The following is a 16,760-nucleotide window of genomic DNA, read 5'->3' as shown; positions in this document are numbered from 1 at the left end:
GAGAACCTCGTGGGTCCACCTCGAAGAGTCTTTTCTCGGGTTCGGCGCGTTCCGCCATTTAAATGCCCCTCGGACGTCGTTGCCAGGACTCGTTTCCTCATCATTGTTCCTGCCTTATTTTCGAGTCTCGTCCTTCCGAAGTCTTCCGAGGGATTTCAAAGTATGCGTACGTATGTGTGTATTCGCGCAAGTTTTGTGTGTGAGAGACCATCGCGATTCGCGAGTTTCCAGTTTATTCTCGATCGACCTCCGCATTTGTTCTCCTTTCGCTCTTCTCTCTTTTTTTTTTTCTCGTCTGATGGGTCCGGCCAGTCGCGCCTGCTTCGTACTCTCGCACTTCGTTTCTCCTCGAGTGGATCGTATCTCGAAAATTAGATTCCACTTTCGGTTTCTCCCGACCGGGGCATCACGATATATTTAAGATCGACGTCCATAATGGAATACGTAATATAACGAGCAGAATACATAATGGACCATGAATTTAAATCTGAATAAATCAAGATATATCAAAATGATTTATAATCTCGAGAGAATATGTATCTTCTGTTTGTTACTGCTTCTGAATTTTTTTTTTTAACTTGCAAAAAGTAGTTGTCATATATAATATATATATAATTTAATATATATTTTGAATGTCGTATAAAACATTGTAAATAAATATAAATAAATTTATACATATATATGTAGGTTAAAAAAATAATTTGCACGACGAAATATTGTAAATAAATATAAAAAAAAAATAATTTTTATTTCATAAGTTACGCTTTTGAATTTTTTTAAGGCTCGAACAATTCCATTATTTTTGTCAGAGTTACGTTTATTCTTAACAGAACGAAAAATTGTGAGAAATCCGCAATTTTGCGCCTTCGCGAACCCGCCAAGAATCGCGGGTCGTGATTTTGATGGTGGATCCAGATCGGATGATGGAGAAACGCGCGACATGGGAACGTGTGCAATCATCTTAGGGACAGGTGTGCTCCAAATAACGCGCGGGCCCAGAGTCTCTCTTTTCTCTCTGTCTCCTCTATCGTGCACGATATGTTTTCTCTTTAGACGTCCTTCCATCTCGCCGCCAAACTCCGTTCCCCTAATCTCTTTCCGTTCCTGACGAGGCGAGTAGTAGCTAGTGAATGCGGCTTTGATTGTCGTCGGTTGGGTTCCCGAAAACCACCCTCCTCCCAGCATTTCGAGAAAATGGCGCTAGCAAAAGGTGCAGCCGGGGTCAATCCAATATAAATCAGAACTGAGTCTTGAAGCTTAGTCAAGGAGAGAGAAAGAGAAAGAGAGAGAGAGAGTGTGTGTGTGTGTAGAAAAAGTGCATGTATGTGGGCCCCAGAAGAAAGGGGGCCGATGAATAGAACATTTTCGGGAACAGCTCGCGACTCGGAACATTCGCGTGTATATAAGTATATGTATATGTATGTGTATACACGCACTCTCTTGTCCGCGTGTCTGTGAGATAACGTGAAAAAGAATTAGGTACAGGACCTCCACCTGCCTTCCCCTCTTCTTTTGGCGAATCCCGAGAATCTTCTCCGATAGGAATTTGGAGTTTCTCTTGTGTTCAAAACGATCGTTATTTTCCCCCTTTTTTTTCAAGCTAAAGTGCCTTGGATGTTTTTTCGATGTATTTTCGTTATCAATATTATGCGATAAGTTTCACATGCAGACCTTTTTAAAAATCCTTATGTTGAAATTTGGAATGTTTAAAAAAGAGATGAAAACTGCTGTTTGTAGTTTCTTATCATTTTCGATGTTTGATATTTACGGATGCGTTACAAGTTTGCTTGCTAAATATTTAAACAAATGATAAAAATAAGAAGCATGTATTCTATGTAGCATTAAAGATTATCACGATTTCGCTTCTATAAATAATATAATATATAATGCGCCCTTTTATATATTTTTTTATCAGTTTTAATATTTGATGTTTAAGAAATTGGTGATATGTTTCACAAATAATTCTTGTCAGATGTCGATGCAGATGTTAGCGACTTGAAAATGCACTTTCGTTTCTCAATTTTGGCAACAGTATTACAAAATTAATAAACAAATTTATTTATCAAAGAATATAGAAGAAAGAATTCAAGAAAAAAATTATATATTCAAAGAAGTTTTTAAAATTTTTCTATTGAATATACAATTCTCGCAAATTAAATGCAATTCTTTTTTAATACATTAAATTGTTCTAAAATCTTATTCTAATTTATATAGAGATTATTTTATCAAGTGATTTTATCTTAGCGATCCAAATATAATAACCAATGAAAAAAATTGTCGAGGTAATTAAACAGGGTGGCCAGCAGACTAAAATTCCCTGACTTTTTCAGATTTTCCAAGACCAGAAATTCATTTTTTTCCCTCACTTTTTAGTATTATTTTTTTCAAATATAAATTTTAAATGTTCGGAAATTAAAACAAAAATTTAAATCAATTATACAATCTGCATTGTGTACGATAATCGAAATAAACTATAAACTATTTAAATAATCATCTTTTTTATTTACATTACATCAAATTTTTTAGTTTTGTCTCCATCAAATATATCGAAATAAAATAACACGACGATGAAAATATAAATGAACAATAAACACGCTGTAGATGAGTCGATTTTTAACACAGAAAATTAGCGTGCTGGGGGTCAAGGAAAAGTTTATATTTATTTAATAAAAAATTTCCAATTATTGAGACAAATGTATATAGAATAATGTGAAAAAATCCAGATGAATAGTAAAAATTTCCTGACTTTTCCCCGACGATGCCCGGTTTTCCAGATAATTTCTGACCGCTAGACACCCTGTTAAATAAATTGACGAAAAAAAGGTAATATACATGTCTTCCCTCCCTCCTCTCCCCCGTAACATCAAAGTACTTCAAATCTCCGTGTGAGCCGACGGAGACTTTTTGTTCGACGTAAGCGACATTCGGCGCGCATGTTTGCATATGTAAGGTCGTGCGCGATTGTTTGCGCGGTCCTGAAAAGAAATCGGGTATACACGAGCTTCTCTCAGCTGTCCTCCCTCTTTCTCGCGAGCTCCCAGGACATTCTGGCAAGAAAGGGAAAGACAAACAGAGAAAGGGACAATTTGGAGTTTTTTTTCGGAGCTGACAATCTTTCTAATCATTTAAATTTTATATAGGTGTTTATTGGATATTTTTATTCTATTGTGAAATATTCACGATATCTACGATATGAAATAATAAAATAATCAAGCAACAACTCTAAGATGTAGGCAATAATTACATAATGTGTTTATGATTAAAAGAAAATTTTATAATATTGATTATTGATATTTTATAAGACACGTTTTCAGATTTTTGATAAAATAGATACTGAAACGATAATGTTGCATCGAGCAAATGTCATTAGTAGTTCTGACTTTAATGACTGAATTAAATAAATGGGAGAGTCAGTGTCTCCTGCACTCGTCTTATTCCCTACTTGTACCGTTTTTCGGAATATTTCCGTGTTGAAACGAGGGGCACATCAAGACCGTTAATGGCATCGTCTCTCTCTTTCTTTCTATTTCTTTCATCTTGGGCCCGTGAATAATTCGCATTATGACGGCGGTTTCCACCATTAGTCTCGTGCGGCCCCGACAACAAGTGATTATTAACGCCAGAAAGGAGAAAGGATCGAAACCTACCTCGTTTGTTCTCTCACATCTGATCTTTATCCATTTGGGATAACGATATCGTGTCTCCATTACATCTGTTCATTCTATCGATTATATATATATATAGGTGCAGAATACATTTTTTGCAGAAATAAGAAATTTTAGATTTTCACATTATAATAATAAATATCTCAAATCTTAAATTACAATTTCGTTAAAGTCTGTTTCAATGAAATAATAGAAGAGAATTATTAAATGAATTTAAGCGAAAGAAAACGATTAGTGAATTTGAATTTTATTCCAAAGACATATATGAGACTTGCAATTAGATTTTGACGCAATATATCTCGAGCTTTACACAACAGATGGGAAATTTGCAAATGAGCTTTCTTGAAGGCTAGAAAGGACCCGCTTAGAAAAACACAAGCAAGATCCACCCTTTGATCAATCTCGTTTACTTCTTTGAATCGCACAACTCTTCTTCTTTCTTATTAAAAACAGTTTTTATAGTATATATTATATGGACGAGAGGGTCCTTGTCGACTATGTGCTTGCAAGCATGTCAAGGTTTTAACCGTCGTTCCGTTTTGTTCATTTTCCGTGGCACACAGGAACGATGCCGATCCCGCCTTGCATCTTGCGGGAATAGAAACGGGAAAGGGACGGGTATATAAGGGGCCCCGATGTTGTTATTCCGGGCCGCTTGTTGTGGGGACAATTCCTCGCATTCGCAACGCGACCTCAAACGACGTAATCGACCTCGTGCGAACACCTTATAGCCCTATAAAAGAGTTGTATACCGGGGAATCGAAATGCCGCGGCGTATAATTCAGCGTCGCAGAACCGCGACGCTACTTTGTGCACTTGTTTCTGTTACTCTCGACATTGGAATTTATTTATTCCAACTGGCGAAAGGTGAAACAGAGTTATACCCGGGCAAATTTTCAGGCGATTTTATGAGGACGAAAATATTGAAACATTCAGAATTTTCGATTTTTACAAACCACCTTAAGAGATTATTTTCGTTCATATTTTTGAAAGGTTTTTTCTTCCATTTATTCGCATTTATAATGAGCAAGGAGGTATTAAAGTGATCAAAAGTTTTTAAATAACGCGTGAATTCTTGAAGCCACTAAATAATTTTTGATTTTACAAACCACCTTAAGAGATTATTTTTGTTCATATTTGAAAGATTTTTTTCTTCCATTTATTCGCTGACCATTTATAATGAGCAAGGAGGTATTAAAGTGATTAAAAGTTTTGAAACAACGCGTAAATTCTTGAAGCCACTAAATAATTTTTGATTTTACAAACCACCTTAAGAGATTATTTTTGTTCATATCTGAAAATTTTTTCTTCCATTTATTCGCTGACCATTTAATAATGAGCAAGGAGGTATTAAAGTGATTAAAAGTTTTTAAACGACGCGTAAATTTTTGAAGCCACTCTGTTGCATCTTGCACTTGTCTTTCTATTACCGAGGCGAAAGTACTAAGTACAAAAGTTGTCACTTTTCACAGCGGCGGTTTATTCGCGAGGCAGATTAGATGGTACGATAAAATTCACAGGTGAACCATACAATAACCTCCCCTCTTATATTTATATCGTATATATATCGTCTATAGTAGACTCTTAAGATTTACTGCACACTCGTAATTACGACGACGGACCCCTGGGCCCCGTTTAATAAAGAGCGCCATGGGTATTCTAACTAAAGCTATCGTAGCTGCGGCGCGGACCTCAAAGGGAAAGATTTTATATTCGAATGCAGGTGGTGTGTCTAATCGAATTAATAGATCCCTATCTGTGATTATTCTTCGGAAGAGCGTCTTATCGCGATGACGGAACCATAATTTCACAATAGATAGCTTCGTAATATTAGCACACTTTTTTTTAGTATACTTATCTTTTGAAAATTTCATATTTCTGTTCTAAAACATAACCATACGTTTCAGAAAAGATGACATAGATGAATAAAATTTTTATAACTTTTATATAATTCTTTTCTTATATAACCATATTTATTTATAACATTAAATCCAATAAAAAAATATTTTCGTAAAAATTGTTTCCGGTTTTTAGTTCAAGTCTGTAATTCACAACGTCACTGTCTTCATTACAATGTATCCCTCTCGTAAAAAATATAAAAACATATATATAATCCCCTCCCATTCAAACGTAGGAACAGTAGTAGAGAAAAGAATGTTAGGTATATAATTTAGTGTGTATTATAATGTTGTACTATAGTTGCAAACCGGAAACAGAGGGAAACAATATTTTATCACAGGTGCAGTCTGGCTTGTCATAGTCCATTTATTGCGAATGACAAGCTAGCGTCTAATTATGCGCAGACAAATGCCTTTCGTCGCCGCTACTTGTATTTATTATACTTGTACTTACTCATTCGAGAAAGATTCGTCGGCGAACATTCTGCAGGTTTTAAGTACTCCGCATATCATTTCACCTAGCACGGTTCACCACTTACCTTAAGAGACATCGCATGTTGCTTAAAACCTCCGGAAATTCATTAAGGAAGCGGGAATGTAGTGACTTCATTTTTATTCTGCAAAGAAATTTGTCTAATTAAAATTTTGTTATAGTTGTACGTATATTTTTTTCGTAAAATTTAATTTGAATTTTTATCTAAAGATAACTTTTAATCTAAGAAAGGGATCTTTAATTATACACATATATTAAATTCTAAAACTATATATTTTTGATAATCAACTAATAATATCTAAAAAATATATAAATAATAATTAACGTGTAATAATATACATATATGTACATATATTATTCGACTTTACATATATTCTTCCATAGAGTGAATAACGAAGATAAATGCGCTTGAGTGTCCTAAATAGCTAGAATAAAATTTTCCAAGTCATACTCAGCGTTTCATATTTCGATATTTTTCTGCGCAAAAAGTAGTACACCGTGCACTTTATAAAATTCAGGAGTTTCTTCCGACAAAGTACGTTGAGTATCCTTCGCATAGACGTGAGATAATGATCATTTTCATTGCGTATCGACATCGGGTATTTCCACCTAGCGCTGGGTCGGGCGATACCAGATGGGACCCACTGCGCGTTCCATCACCATATGGACAGGTGTCCAGACCGTTTTACGAGCGCGTAGGTCGGTGGTGGTGGTGCTGGTAGTGGTGCTGGTAATGGTCTGTCGCGACAGACAGACAGACAGATAGGCAGACATACGCGAGTGCGCGCGCGCGCACGCGCGCGAAAGAGTGCAGGGCACGAGACCATGCGCAGCATGGCAACAGCCTGTATGTAAATGAATGCATTTTTATACCTAGCTAGTACAATGCGCCGCACCTCCCCCTTCCCCCTTGGCGAACCGTTAAAAGTGAAAACCTGCTGCTGCTGGTGCTGCTGCCACCGTTTTTATCCCGGCGGGGACGCAATTTTGCCTGTGCGACTTTTCAGGGGGATTTCCTTCAAGGTCAAGATCGAATTCAGGATCTTTCGAATGCATATATGTACAGCAGAGCCGAAGATCCTGCTTAAAATCTTGAAATTAAATAAGCGAAAATGTTTCTGTATATCATTTAAGAGATACTTTTTTTTATCAAAATAGTTTTACGATATAAAATGAATAGTAACGTGCAAGTTTAATATAGCTATATTTCTGATAATTGATTCTAAATTGATGAACAAATGTTGAACATTGATATAGAAGAGGTGAATATAAAAAGAGATTTCTTGTCTGCAAAGCAGAATTCATATAATGATGTTTGCTTTTTGAAACGGAAGTGAAAATTAATGTAATGTCCGAAAGTTTGAATATATTTGTAAAATCAGCTTCAATCTTAGCTCGAAATCTCAATGTCGCTCACGAAATATCGATCATTATCGACCTGGCACAGCCAATTTGGGCGAACATCGTGTACAAAAGAAAGACCTCGACTCAATTCGGCAACCATGGTAGACCTGCGTTCATGCAAGAGCTAATCGAATCAGCGATTTCGCGAGTCACAGCGGCTGCATGCGCTGCAACAACAACTGCAGAACCGAAACGAAACGACAACTCGGTTTGTTCGTTCGACCGCGTTCTTTTTTTCTCGCCCCTTGAATACGCTCGAGTCTTTTCGTTGACGAAAATGACGCCGCGCGAGAAGCAAAAGACAAAGAGGGATAGGCGTTGGGTTTTACGGGCCGCTTAAAGGATCGTTAAGCACGCCTAGACAAGTGCTAATTCGTGAAATCGTCCTTCAGGTGTGTAGCTGCTTTCACCTGTTTCGCTATTTCCCGTATGTCGCGACAGGTGCAGGTCGCTATCTTTATATTTCTTTCCCTCTCCTTCGCTCGATTTCGTCGCGAGGTTTCCTGTCGCGTTTCGTGCATCGTATCATGTACATATCTCTCCCTATGTAATTAGGCGCAAGCGATCATGTAGTCTTCAGCCGGAAGGCCGATAGGCGGACATGACATGATGTCAACCTTATCGAGACTTGTCAGCGAGATCCAACGACTTTCCCATTCATTGCGCTATATAAGTGTACGTCGTAGATTAATGACAGTCGGTCCGGCCCCTGTACTTCCTCCGCATGCGAAGAAAATAGCTGGATTAAACTCTTAAGACTCTTTAATGAAATGTTACAATAGAGTAGGGAACCGTGGTAAAAATGTTCGCTCAGGTGAAAATACTCGCTTCGTGGTTTTGTGGTTTCTGGAAGAGTTAATATCTAGGAAATGGGAGTTGACGCTTGAAACAGGTGGCTACAGGATAATAAATTACATTTAGCGATGTGTGAAACATTTTACTGATGAATTGCTCCTTTAATATCCCGATGAATTTTTACGACTAAGATTTATAATAAAATTTGACGAACATTATAGCACAATGATTTTTAAAAGTTTCATTCTCTCTGCTGATTCAGTATCCAGAGATGCTGAAGTGGACGGTCTCGAGATCGTTGTCGACAACTAGTTCGACGCCTCACGGTCCGCCCACATTAAATAAGGCACCTCGCCGGCCCTTCCGAGACTTGTCCAACACACCACCGACCTCCGCTAGTTGTCGGACCAGACAAGTATCTACACAGAATGTGTCGAACACGTCCAGGACGACGCCGGCTCGAAGGAGAAGGTGCAGGAGTCACGGAACCGACTTGAGAACGTATTTTCAGGTAACAGTACATTTTTATCTTACAATAATAATACGATGTAATAAATCATTAAATAGTATAATTTTTGAAGAAAAGTGTAATAATGACATATTTCAATACTATAAAAATGATATCAATATTATGGAAAAATTTATATAAATTCTTGATTTCCTTTTTATCAAGAAACATGTTTCATATGTTTCGCAGGCGTCGAAGCCGCATTTGAGGTCGAATAAACGTCAATCCTTGTCGCAAGGAGCGGAGAATTCGGCGACGACCGAAAGTTTTTATCAAAGCACACCGAGAGTAGACACCGATATCGGGCCTCTCACGTATTATCCACCCGGTAGCAAGTGTTCTACCGCGCTTACTTTACCAACGGATCCCTCGCTCTTCATGAACAATCGCGCCAAGAACTTCCCGAGCGACAGCGAGCTACCGCAGAATGTCGTCAACGAGGCGAGAGCGAATCTACAGTCGCACGTCTCCGATTTCTTTCAACAAATCTCGATGGCCACCAGCCCCGAGGACGTAATGGAAACGGGTTCGGTGCCCCTGGAGACGAAAACCAAGGTCTATTCTCAGAACGTCGAGCAAAAGCTACGTTCGGTGAAAACGCCCTATCTACCGAAACTGGCGAGGATCACGAAGATACATGCGCGATGTCGGACGCCCTATCACACGAAACTCGCTCAGGCAATCAGCCCCTTCAAGTCGAAAACGGCTCAAGGACAAACGCCGCTTGTCGGCAAGTTGTCGAGTCTCACCATAGATCAGGACTTGTCCAAGTACGAGAACATGGACAACACCGTGAAAGAGGTGCTTCACAGGTGAGTACGATGATAATTAAAAAGATTGACACTGCTGTCTTTTCATTTTTTTCTAATTAATTCAATAAAGACATGTTAATCTCTCATATTCAATCAGAGAGAAAAAGAGTAGTTACAGGGTGTATACTCAAATCTTAGAAATAAATTCCCTGAGGTTTCCATCATTTTCCAGGTACTTTTGTTCAAAATTCCAGGTAAAATTTAAGTATTTTAAATAATATTTATAATGCAATTTTGAAATAAGTTATACATAATTTTTTAACATAAATGAAGTATTTTTTAATATAATGTAATATAGTAGGTATTATATTATAATAAAATATATATTTTAATATATACAAAAATTTCCTGAATTCAAATAGAATTCCATAATAATTCCAGGATTTTTCAAGGTAAAAGAAAATTCCCTGAGAATTTCAGGTTTTCCAAGTTTTTCCAGGGAGTATACACCCAGAGTTACGATGTAAAAAGTTTAAAAAAATTGTTGTATAAGTATATATATTTGCGAAAGAAAAAGACACGATATTTGAAAAAGATTCGTAGTAATAAAATTGTGAGGCCAATCTTTTCCACATTATCATGTAAAATAATGTATATGTGTGCAGAGAACAGGAGATAAATTTCGGAAGCAAAACCGTGGCGGAGATTCTTCTGACCAACGTCGAAGAAAGGAACAAGATTCTAGAAGCGTGCGACAAGCAGTCCGAATCGAATATGACAGATCACATATACGAGACTATTCCCGAGCAGGAGGAGGTGGCGGAGGAGGAACTGTCACCGGCGCGCAATGACAGTTCTATATTATCTGTCAGTCAACTTCTGGAAGATCCCTCGCCAATGTCCTGGGCTTTTGCGTCGCCGTTGAACGATCTAGAGGGTGAGTTCACCCTGAAGAGACAACGTGGCATTCGTCGGAAACGTCCGCGAAAGGACGGCGACAAAGCGATGGATGGCAAACGGGCCAAGAGGACGTGCAGTCCTTCGGCAACAAACGAGAACCAGGACACCCTGATCGAGGCCATTAACCCGAACGTGAAGAAACTCGTGTTAGAGACGGATCTGGACGCGACATTGGACGAGAAGCATCTACCGGTCACGAAAGCGTTTTTCTGCGGTGCTAAGGAAGATCGTAGGGAAGAGGACGTTAACAGGAAGGCCGGTTTCTGGGATCTTGACAGTCCCAAGTCGTCCATGACGGACGACCTGTATAGCACGAAATCGTTTGCCACTTCTGTATCCACAACACCGGAAGTCCCCTTAGTCGCGACTGTCAGAAGATGCTTGAAGTTTAGTCCCGAGAGTGAACCGACGAGATTTAACTGTTGTGGTTCGATCGAAATCGAGTGCTCCCTTGTGGCGGAGAATATACATGTTCAAGGTGAGTTTATACTTTTGATACATGCTTATGTTCGATATACGCGTTAAACTGAAAATGTTTCGAGCAGCATGCAAAATATGCATTATGTTTTCGAGCGAAGAAAGAATTTCAAGAGTACTGCTTTTCGTAAAAAAAAAAAAAAGAAAGAAATTTATTTCACCTACGAATATATTGATAGCAAAAGTCAAATGTTAATTTAATATTAAATCGATAGATATTTATTAACGAACAAAATTAATATATTAAGTACCTTTAATAAATAATAAATATAAAAAAATAAAATTAATTTTATATATGCAATGCTTCAAGGCGAATAAAAATTAAATGATAATGTATTAATATATCCATATGCGACGAAAAATTAAAATTATTTATAATTCAATAAAATATTCTTAATTATTTTTCACACAAAGTGAAACATAATGTTAATAAATTGAGTTTGATTACCTTAATTTAATTAATATTTGACATATATATTTTTGAAAAAAAAAAAAGCAATACTCATTATTCTCTACTTTCTACGGGGCAACTCGCCCTCCCTTGTACATTCCTGAAATCTCGCGGCCACGAGACATGCGCTAGTTGCGTATCGTGAGAGGGGGTGTTCCGAGGGGGTGCTCAGTATCACTGTGCCAGTAACCCACAGACCCTCCCGGCGACTTGATTCCGGTTAGTAAGCGCTCGCCGACATTGATCATCATTACATTGTCCTTACGTAAACAGTCGCGCGATCGTGTACGACATCCTGCCGACTCGTTCTTCCCGCATTAACGCGTGACACGTCACATCCGGTCGACGCGTCGCTCTCGCGATCGTTTCGCAGGATCGGTCAATCGAGGTCCTTGCGGGAGCCAGTTTCCGCGGCATCACATTCCCCTGTTCTTTCTCATAATCCCGAAAATTCCCGATTATTCGAGTCTCGTGTACGAGAATCGGTGAGTGGAGGGTGAACTCGAACACAACGTCGATCTAGAAACGCACTTCTTGTGCTAATTGCACTGCGCCACTTAATGTGTAAACATTTCCTTTTCCACGGATTTCTCTACTACTGTGTAATTTATTCTTGCAATTAGCATAGGAAGGAGAGAATGATTTTTTGGTAAAAAAACGTGTGTGTCCTGCGAACTCATCCTACTCCTCCAGATTGTTCGAAACGTAACGCTACACGGTGTTTAATGATGTCGTAATTGCCGGAAAGTAGATCGCGCGATGCGAGCCAGTAGCGAATGCCGCATCGGTCAGACGTCCTCGGGTGCAAGTAGTGCGTTCCGCGGTACAGTCAGCCGTAAGAGCGAACCCGAAGCGTCGATTCTCCGGGATTTCTCTTGCTTTCGCAGTGCCGTCGCACAGTGACAAGTTTGCCCTATGTAAAGAGGGGAAGAATATTCTATCTGATTGTGCACGAATATTTTGCATTTTTTTTTGTTTCTACATTTATAAATTAATCTAATGTTTGGACGTAATAATTTTTTAGAAAAATATATTTATATATAAAAAAATTTTTAATATTTTTAAAACAAGAATATTCAATAATTCCTCTTTCTACAATAAAATAAAAAGTTTTAAAATCATTAATAGAATTTAGTTTAATTATGTGTGTATTCTGTTTGCATGTACGGAAATAAACATTAATATAAAAGAAGAGAAATTTTAAAACAGCATTTTTGTCTCTCTAGATTTTTTATATAAATATAAAAAAATTTAGAATATAGAGTGCATTTGAAATTTGTTATAATATTTTAAAGAACTCGAAACTATGAAACAAAAATAATAAAAAAAAATTAATATGCAAAATTAAACATCTACTGTGTCTATATGTACGTATATAACTACATAAAATATTTAATCTTTATTTAAAATTAAAATATTTAAAGAGAATGCAAGAATGACAAAATTTTGTTATTATGAAACGTGTTGTTTATGCTGTCTTAAATTAGACAAGTCGTGTGTTGCAAATATGATTTCTCTCTCATTCCAGTTATTTAATATGTTTACTAGTTATTTAATATATTTTGAGAACAACAATGATACGCGTGCTTCAAATATTGAATAATTGTGAAGCAACACAATTATAATTAAAACAATTATATATGCAAAATAAAAGTAATAAAATTACGAGGATGAAAATTGACAACAATACAGCTACATACGCATAGATTTTATTACATGCACGTGTTCAGATATTATACACATTAATTTTTTTTTATTAATTTTTCAAGAACCCTTATTGAAAACAAGTGTAACCATAACTTCACAGCTATAGAGAACTTGGCATTTTGTGAGATATGATTTATATTGTATTGTTATAATGATTTAAGACTTTGATGACGGCAGAGAAAGTGTCAATCAAAGTTAAAAGAAGTTTGATTACTCATCTCGATATCCTCCAACTTCGTTTCACCTTTTAGCTTGCATTGTGCTCTCGTCTTTACAATTTCGTTTTACAGTCGATAAAACTTGGATATGTAGCAGTACAAAAGTGATGTGAAAATGTATAGGGCAAAGGTCGTAACAGCTCGCTGATCGTTTCATCACATTATCGGACAGTCCCTCCTCTCCTATCCTAAGACTAATAAAATCTAGGGAACCTCAAAGCTAAAGTATACAACTGTACAATTTTCACTCCTTCACCCTTTCACCTTTCGTTAGTTATTCAAGAAGAATCGAACTATTATATGTTTCATTACATTCACGAGATTCAGCTAGCTTTTATTTATTGCGTCTATTATATTTTAGGACCTATATCGACTGAATAAGTTATTTTCAAGAGAAGATTATTCCCTAAAAATTCTCATTTTTCGCGATATTATATTTTCTAATCATCATCACTTTATTTTTCCCGCGTTACTAGAGTTGTTCGATATTTTTGGAATATATTTAATTTTGGAATTGAGATGTTAAATGTAAATGAGATATGAAATTGACATTTCGTAATTTTTGTTCAGTGATAAGGTGCAAGGATCTGAGGCGGGCGTACGAGGGGCCGGTGCACGCGTATGTAAAAGCGAGTTTGAAGAATACTAGTGGCGAAGGGGTCGTCAAGAGGACCGCAGTCCACCGCGCCACGCCGAATCCGGTGTTTCGCGAGACTCTGATACTACCCTGTCCGACGTACAACAGTCACTGCACCGGTCACAGGCCCACGTCCCTGGACATCGCCGTCTGGCACCGGGATCGTCGTGCGAGGTGAGCATGCTCCGCAAAGACGAGACAGGAGAAAGAGAGATAGGGATGAATTTACGAGATACTGACGCAAATTAACTTTGTAAATCTCGCGAGAGAACGCGAGAAAGTTTCAAACAAATCCGACGTGTATTGTTTATACATTTATTTATAACACCGGGGTGCGCCTTAAATTTTTGTTTTTACGGAAAAGTTAACTGTCATTTTTGTGCGATCGCGAGAAATGTGAATCAAGAAATTTAGGATATGCCGATTAAAAAGCTACGAAGCGAATTAAAAATTCTAATTAAAATGATAATAATCTAATTTTTTGCGAAGGAGTTAAGAAGATTTTTTTTAAGGATTAACTTTAGATTTCGCTTAGTGGATTAAATCGCTGCGGAGATAATTAATCCCTTAATTATTTTTTCTATAAAAAAATGTTTCCAGTTTCATAAGATTTCACATATCAATCTTTTTTATATACTGTATAAATCATTTTAATTTAACTTTAAATATTTTTAATATATGTATGATTTTGTAAAGGAGAATAAAAAATATTTAGAATAAATAAATTCGGCAATTCTAAAATAAATTCTAGAATAAGTTTGCGATTGGAGAACAGGTTGTCGCGATAAGACTTGGTCTTGTTTATTTCGCTAGTAACAATAATCAGACCGAGAGATGCGAAAATTAATCTCGGCTGGCGCGATTCAACCACGTTTAATTCATCCCGATAAAATCCCGTAAATGATACCGCGTTAACTCGCGAGAGTTAACAAGCACGTGATGTTTCGTACCGTGCACGAGATAGCTATCTCTCGAAGTAAAAACCGGGACGCCGCGCCGCGGCGTGGGAAAGCCTCGTAAAATTTGTAAAGCGCGAGACTTGCACGGCAACCAAAACTTGACGCGATTCGTGTCAGTGAACCTGATGAACGGCTGATATATTATCTGCATGTTTCGCATTTTTTTCTGTCTTTCCGTGGATTACAATTCTTGCGACGTCGGAATGTATGTTTACTTACTCTATTCGAATGGTTACATTTATTTTTATATATTATTTGCACGTCGATACACCATACTTTGCGAGAGAACGCGATTCGCTCTGTTCGATATTCGATCGATAATCGATTATTGCTTTCGCCCCCGCCACGGCCTTGGCTTGTTTATTCTTTGAATTCAATCGAAGTAGTCAACTTAATTTTAAGCTGTTCTAAGTAGTTTTCATATCGAAGAAACGCTGTATTGAAGAAACTTGGAACTTTCGCGTAGACGCGAGTATTCTCTAACAAAGTTATGCTATTAATCATTGTAGCTTGAATTATATATTTGGCATACGCATTCATTTCATAACAATTATTTTATAACCGGCATGCCAAGAAAAATTGATTCAACAATATTGCATTTTATTAAAAGTTAATTTTAGTATGAAATATTGCACATCAGAATTTAATAATTATTTTAAATATATCGTAAATTGTTGTTATCACTTAAGATTTTATTAGGTTCCGATTTTTCGTATTTTTAAGAAAGCTCAATTTAAAAAAGAAGGGAAGCCTGATAATAAATCAAAATTTGGACAATCCGGCGTGTTTTCTCGGTCGATGTGGTCCATCGGAATATTTAAACTAAATTCTGGGCATTCGAGGGTTTCCCTTTTTGCGGTAGGAGGGGAATCGATTCCCTCGGATCATGCGCACCACGTTACACCACGTGCATCTCTGTAACACTCTCCCTCTTCCACCCCTGTATCTTTTACGTACGATGTGCGCGAGACATTACGGTCACGCTGTACATATACGTTGTACGCTACGTTATCTCGCGAATAAGACATTACTCGTACATCCTGTAAATCTGCGAGCGTCTACACGTACGTATCTGCACATTTCGCAGCTTTGCACCGGAAATTTATGTGCCTTCCTCATTTTTCCGCCTGTTTCAGACGTAGCGAGCTGCTGGGCTGCATGACTCTTCCTCTGCCGCTGTCCCAGGATAAGGTAAATATCACGTAACTTCCGGATATTTATTCGAGACACTTGATCGAGAAATGTTCGCCCTCGATTCCTTTAGAAAGTATATCGCGCCTAGAAATGCATCTGGACGTTTCTACTAAAGTTCTCTATGTTAGCAGCGTTCGTACGTTTCTCTCAAAAGTTTTTTTTTTGCTATAAATCACGCTGAAAAATTCATCTTTTTCCCCAGGGCAGTAAGTGTTGAATAATAAAACTTTATAGTATTTATTCAAAAGAATCTCGATAAAGATGGCTCACCGCGCGATTTATTTCAAGTATATCTTGCGTTATATACTGGACACGTTCTGTGTATAAAGCAAGATATACTTAACGGATGTACTAAAGTTTGCTGCAATATTAGTCTTCAAATATTGAAGCGGTGTCTGGGAAGTTTTTTCTTGCTACAAATCATTGAAGAGCTCATCTTATCTCGTAGGAAAGTAAGTGTGTACTTGAAACTTCGAGTGCTTTATTCGAGGTATTCGATCGAAATATTTTCAAACATTAATTGCTATATTATAGACATCGAATAAATATTATAAAATAATGCGCGAGCGCATTATTATATTTTATTCTGCATTACCATATATTAATATATTTTTGATATGTGTTAATTAATTAATAAAGAGA

At 37.2% G+C, this 16,760-nt stretch overlaps 2 protein-coding genes across 5 annotated transcripts in view; one reads left to right on the top strand and one right to left on the bottom strand.

Annotated features, from left to right (window-relative positions):
• Positions 1-6,183, bottom strand: part of LOC114930014 (uncharacterized) — a 38,906-nt gene extending 32,723 nt beyond the window's left edge. The window contains exon 1 of the mRNA XM_085485623.1: positions 6,103-6,183. The gene's annotated coding sequence lies outside the window, so the exon portion shown is untranslated. The remainder of the gene's footprint in view (positions 1-6,102) is intronic.
• PsGEF (Protostome-specific GEF) overlaps positions 1-16,760 on the top strand; it is a 29,902-nt gene that overhangs the window by 3,262 nt on the left and 9,880 nt on the right. For all 4 annotated transcript variants that reach the window (XM_085485619.1, XM_029301724.2, XM_085485620.1 and 1 more), the window contains exons 2-6: positions 8,518-8,766; positions 8,953-9,575; positions 10,181-10,953; positions 13,899-14,139; positions 16,061-16,115. In XM_085485619.1, the coding sequence (XP_085341745.1) occupies positions 8,527-8,766; positions 8,953-9,575; positions 10,181-10,953; positions 13,899-14,139; positions 16,061-16,115 (1,932 nt within the window). In that variant the 5' untranslated portion in view covers positions 8,518-8,526. The remainder of the gene's footprint in view (positions 1-8,517; positions 8,767-8,952; positions 9,576-10,180; positions 10,954-13,898; positions 14,140-16,060; positions 16,116-16,760) is intronic.

Source organism: Nylanderia fulva, unplaced genomic scaffold, assembly GCF_048542155.1.
Source record: "Nylanderia fulva isolate GAGA-0341 unplaced genomic scaffold, ASM4854215v1 Scaffold38, whole genome shotgun sequence".
NCBI classification, from domain to species: domain Eukaryota; kingdom Metazoa; phylum Arthropoda; class Insecta; order Hymenoptera; family Formicidae; genus Nylanderia; species Nylanderia fulva.
Note: the sequence above shows the minus strand (reverse complement) of the source record. Positions and strands in the feature narration are given on the sequence as shown.